A 6,069-nucleotide genomic window follows, 5' to 3' on the forward strand; every position below is an offset into this window, starting at 1 on the left:
GATTAGTGGCGGACCCATTGAGTAAGTAGGTGTGTCACTTGACACATGTAAAATAAATATATCTGGACCTTTCTCATTGACACCCCTTTCCCCAAGTTCGATCACCCATTTTGACAAATTTGGCCATATTTTTTTTCCTTTTTCACAACTTTTCAACGTCTCTTCTATATATTTTACCTCTTTTCATCTTATTATAACAAAAATACCTCATCTTTTGGAATATAATTTTTATTATTATGCTATAAATTATATGATATAATTTTATTAATTTTTTTGACCCCGGTAAAAATAATTTATAGGTCCGCCACTGAGTGTGATGTCATTTTTGTAACTAAGTATTTTTTAGAAATTCATACAAATTACTTTATTTAAATATTTCTACGTTATGTAAACTTATGGGTTGGATCTAATATTAATGGATATATATATATATATATATATATATATATATATATATATATATTATTTTTTTGGGCAAAGTAATGGATATTACTACTTATCCAGTCTACTTATTGTAGCAGCCTTTTGTTTACCAGTGCGAATTACTTAAGTTAAGAATAGTATTGTTAGCTTGAAACTTCTACATTCTAATGTTCTTTAGTTTCAAATTTCAACTAAGACATCATCTTTCCACATAGTAGGCGCGTCTACCCTTCCCATGTTTGTCCTCTTAAACCGGAAACTAACCGAATCTCCCTATCGACATTCTAGCTAAACCGAGACAAACCGTTTGATTTCTGTTTATATTGAAACGTACAGCCGTACAGGTTGGAGCAATCCTGAACCGACTGCTATTCGTTTCGGTATTCGGACAATATTAAACTTGAACCGATGGTTAGCTACTTAGCCCAATCAAAACCGAAACTATCCAACATCTTCATAACGTGTCTCATTTGACAGATAGGGGCATTTACGTCATTGCCAGGTCTCCGCCAAATGTCAAATTTGTTTTATAAACGAAAAAATTCGGTATTTTTAATTTGAAGATATCCGCCGGAAAAATCGTAAATTTGACCCTTCGTCTTCGGAAATGGCGGCTATTTCTCCGGCGAATGCAACTACCGCGGCTTCACTCTCCCTGCCTCAATTTAGCTCTAGTTCTTCCTCGCTATCTTCTTCTTCGTCTCCAACGTTTCTTAATTTCAAAACTGCTACAGTCAGTAATCGCTGCGTGAAGTGCGGAGTCAGAAGCTTAGAGAACCCGTCGGGTCATCGGAGCCTAGATTTCTTATCTAATGGGGATCCGATCAGCCTAATTAATCAGAATTCGTCGTCTCCTATAACCATGGCCGCGGCGGCGTCGGAATCCGGTCCGAAGTCCTCCAAGCGCGTCTGTCTCTTCCACAGCGACGAGACTAGAGATCTCGCCGAGAGAATCGTCGCAAAATCTGATTGCATTGAGCTACGAAGCATCAATTGGAAGTAAACACCCATCAATCTCTCTATCAATTTGCTGACTTTCTATGACATTCTCTTTTTGTTTTTTTTTGTTTTTTTTGCTGGTGATGATCCCCAGTGAAATTGAAGAGTGCTTTCAAATTATTCTCTTGATTGATTTTAGATTGGTGGGTTTGAATTTGATGTCTTTTTCTTAACAATTTGAACTTTCAAATGAGTTTCGTTGTGCTTTTGGTCAATGCTCTAATTCTGGTGTTCAAATTAGAGACTTTGGGTTTGTTTGATGTGTATAACTAATGATTGGAAGAGGTTTAGGTTGTTGATCACAATGTAATTACAATCATTGTTCTTGTTTTTAGGAAATTTGATGATGGATTCCCTAATTTGTTCATACAAAATGCTCAAGGCATTCGTGGGCAGCATGTTGCTTTCCTGGCTTCATTTAGTTCACCCGCTGTGATCTTCGAGCAGCTCTCGGTTATTTATGCTCTTCCCAAGCTTTTTGTTTCTTCATTTACTCTTGTTCTTCCATTCTTTCCTACTGGAACTTCTGAGAGAATGGAAGACGAAGGAGATGTGGCCACTGCTTTCACTCTCGCTAGGATACTCTCAAATATACCGACTTCGAGAGGAGGACCGACTAGCTTAGTGACCTTCGATATACATGCCTTGCAGGTCTTTATCTACAACCCTGGTCATCTCTCTTTTTCTTCTCTTGAATCTATGGCTTATCTAGCTTTTGCGTTGTCTTCGTTTGGATTGTAGGAAAGATTCTACTTTGGAGATACTATACTTCCATGCTTTGAAAGTGGTATACCATTGCTCAAGAGCAGACTCCAGAGTCTACCTGATTCTGATAACGTAAGTTCTTTCCCTCTGGTTGTCACATTTCTATCAATTCTATCATGTAGAGTAGATATCAACTAGATTCAATTCATTTTGGTTACTGTTCGTCATTTGCTTCAGATATCTATTGCATTCCCAGATGATGGAGCATGGAAGCGTTTCCACAAACAACTCCAACATTATCCAACGGTATTATATTTTCTCATACCTAGACCATATCGCCTTTGCGCATCTTTTTAGCATCTTACAGAGTTTTAGGATTTAGCAAGCTGGGTTTAGATTCAGGAGCTTGTTCTTCAAGCTTACAGTAGATCTAACTCCAAAATAAGCATAGCATCATCCAATCTTGAACAGAAAATCTGTACATTAACCTTTGACTTACCAAGTAATCCTACTTGTCTTTCAGATTGTTTGCAACAAAGTAAGAATGGGAGACAAACGAATAGTGCGTATCAAAGAGGGAGACGCAGAAGGAAGGCACGTTGTGATTGTCGATGATTTGGTTCAGTCGGGTGGCACACTAATCGAATGCCAGGTTCTGTACTCAGATTCAACTCTCAAAAGTGTAACTCTGTACTCACTTCTTCATAACTAACCACCAATTCTTGTTCCTTTCAGAAAGTCTTAGCTGCACATGGAGCAGCGAAAATAAGCGCATATGTAACACACGGGATCTTCCCCAAGAGTTCATGGAAACGTTTCAAGCTTGACACCAAAGGTTACTACCACCATTATACAAATGGTTTGAATCAGTCTAAACAGTCATGTCCGTTTCTTTGCGACATACTGAAAATCTTGGTTTTCTATTGTTTCCGTGATGCAGGTGATCCCGCGGAAGGTCTGAGCTATTTCTGGATCACAGACTCGTGTGGAATGACTGTGAAAGAGGTGATGAATAAACCTCCTTTTGAAGTTCTTAGCCTGGCTGGCTCCATAGCTTCTGCTCTTCAAGTTTAAGCTTCTGTGACTCGATTAGAAATCCAGCCGCAAGTAATTTTTGGGTTTGAACAAATCTGATTTATGAACTTTGGTGTATAGTCCTCGATCGAAGCATTTTCCATTGAAGAGGTTGTTTGTTGTTAATGTTATTTAGGAAAATCCAATAATGTAATAATGTTTCTTCTGTCAAAGAAAAAAAAATGTTTCATTTCACATCTTTTTGTACTTGATAGACAGAAAATTCCTTTGGAAAAATAAAGTTTCATTTTAAGTTCGTCCTAAATTTTTCTAATTAGAATATAAAAATTTGCATTAACTAGTGATTATGAATTATCATGAACTTAAATAATTATCGCAGCTTTAGGAATTCGCAGCCCAAAAATTTAGAAATCCACTGCCCAAAAAAACCATAGCTTTAGAAGTTCTCAACACTACAATTTGGTGTAACTTTGAATTTCCTTTGTAAAGTTTGATTGATACGATTCTTAGGAGCATTTAGTGGCTATGAAAAGAATATACAGCCTTCTCCAATCACGCTCTATCTAAATCTTTGCATATTAATATTTCAACATGTGTTCTATTTATTTATCAGAAAAGCTAATTTTATTTTTGACTCAATTAATGATAGTTGAAATTCTTGTTTTTTTTGATCCAATATAAATAAACATTCACAGATTCACTAATAAAGTAATAATTAATTACTCAAAATAGTAACTGAATGTACTTAATAGAGGTATTGGAATATTGACCGAGATATTTGAATATTAAAATCTTGCCTAATAAAATTTTCTCTAAGTCTTTATATTGTATATTTGATTGAGTTTTGTGTGTAAAAACTACAACAACTCAATAAGACAACAAAAATTAAAACACATCTCTTTGAGGCAGCCAAAACCATGAAATCATCACATATAGCTCTAATCTGCATAGTCATCCTTTCTCTCTTCTCTCTACATGAGTGTAAGTATAAACTTTTCTTATAATATATATATATATATGTACACACACATATTCGAATGTCTCTTTTAGCTGAGTACAGATCTATGGCGTTTTTTTTTTTTTTTTTTGATCTATGGCGTTTGCTTTGTGCTTCATTCTCAAAGTTTGGTTTGTGTTTGAAATCACATGGATCATGTAGGTGTGGGCAAGGAGGTTAGAGAGATTGAAGGACTGATCAGCTCTCAAAAGGCTAGTGAAGCGTGTGTCCCTGGCCCATGCCATGCTTTGGTACCTCATTGTTGGTGCTGCGAACATTTACGGGGTATCAGGCCGCAATGCTGTTGGTCAGGCAACACTGGTCGCGACTATTGCAACCAGCAATGTAACTTATAAATTTAAAACCTTGATAAAATAAAATCATGCTGCTGCTTATTCTCAATTTTCAAACTTCTCTAAGCAGTCAGTCTTATAATGCTTGCTTGTACTAGCTAGTGCTCTTTATTTACTATTTTGCTTAGTAAAATAAATAGACGTTTCTGCTATGTTTGCTTCTACGTCTGACAAGCCGTTAAAAAATCAGGGTTTTTAAAAGTCGTAAATAAAATAAAAATAGTTATGCTAATTTTATTTGTTGGTCGAAATACTTCAAACATACATTTTTGATTAGCGAAATGGTAATTTTAATATGATGTGCCATTTTTTTTGGGTCAAAATATATCAAACATTTTATAAAAAATATGAATTAACGATACTTTGAACAGAAGAAAAGATAAATTAACTAAACAAATTTGACAATGTTGGGTATATTTTTAAATTTCAACTTTCTGAAATTAAAGAAATTAACTAATGAAATCAACAATAAATTAAAAATATTTATTTCAATAAATAGGAGCATTGAGATGGTTTTGTGCATTCAAGATCATCCCAATCTACCACCATTTGTACAATATCCCCAGAGTAGTCTTCTTCTTCTTCATCTTCTTCCTCAAGTTCCGGCCGACCGTCGGTGAAAATCGAGGAGATTGAAGGCGGTGCTGCTGGTAGTGGCGTCGTCATTGGCTCTGAAGAACTTGAGACCAATCCCAAAACTGTTGTTGCCTCCATTGCTGATGAAACTGTGGGAGATGGTATCCCCCAACCTATTGTTGTTGACCTTGAAGAATCGAAAAACGGTGTTTGCGCTGATGAGTCTATTGATGGGGTTGACCTTCAGTATATCCCTCCTACGCAAATTGTGATGCTAATTCTCGGAACACGTGGAGATGTTCCACCTTTGGTTGCCTAATATCTTCATTTGTACAATATCATAGCTCCTTGATAAATTGGTTGGGAGAAAGTAATTGACTACTTACCACATTTTCAAAATTGAGTCTTTAGTACCGGATGATCTCCTTTTCGTTGGCTTTCGGATAAACAATTTTTCTATATATTCTCAACTTGCACATGAGCCAGTTAGTTTTTGGTGTAACTTTGAATTTGCTTTGTAAAATTTGATTGACATGATTCTTAGGAATATTTAGTGGGTGTGGAAAGCATACAATCTTTTCTAGCCACGCTTTATTGAAATCTTTGTATATTACTAATATTTTAACATGTATTCTTTTTAATTATCAGAAAAGTTTTCTGAGAAAACTAATTTTATTTTTGACTCAATAAATGATAGTTGAATAGTTTTATTTTTGATCCAATAAAAGATAGTTTGAACATTCACAAATAATTAAAAATTAATCAAAATAATTTGATTAAAGAAATCAATTAGAACCACTATTTACCAATTCAAATTTGAACCAAATTTTAATAGTACCTTGAAGCTTGAACAGATGAAGACATTGATATTGGGCTTGAATCTTTGGGCCCAAAACGACTTCTTCTTATTTTAATCTGGGCAGAGAGCGACTATGTAAAATATAAATTCCGTACATCACGCTTTTCAAATTTTTCATTCGT

At 35.3% G+C, this 6,069-nt stretch overlaps 1 protein-coding gene across 1 annotated transcript; it reads left to right on the top strand.

Annotated features, from left to right (window-relative positions):
• Positions 1 to 791: 791 nt before the first annotated feature.
• On the top strand, positions 792 to 3,457 carry LOC9328653 (ribose-phosphate pyrophosphokinase 3, chloroplastic). The gene is made up of 7 exons (XM_021015138.1): positions 792 to 1,422; positions 1,758 to 2,073; positions 2,164 to 2,259; positions 2,365 to 2,433; positions 2,651 to 2,779; positions 2,863 to 2,962; positions 3,068 to 3,457. Exons 1-7 carry the CDS (start codon positions 1,031 to 1,033, stop codon positions 3,199 to 3,201), a joined length of 1,236 nt encoding a protein of 411 aa, XP_020870797.1. The 5' UTR covers positions 792 to 1,030; the 3' UTR covers positions 3,202 to 3,457.
• Positions 3,458 to 6,069: the final 2,612 nt, after the last annotated feature.

Source organism: Arabidopsis lyrata, assembly GCF_000004255.2.
Source record: "Arabidopsis lyrata subsp. lyrata unplaced genomic scaffold ARALYscaffold_1, whole genome shotgun sequence".
Taxonomy (NCBI): Eukaryota; Viridiplantae; Streptophyta; class Magnoliopsida; order Brassicales; family Brassicaceae; genus Arabidopsis; species Arabidopsis lyrata.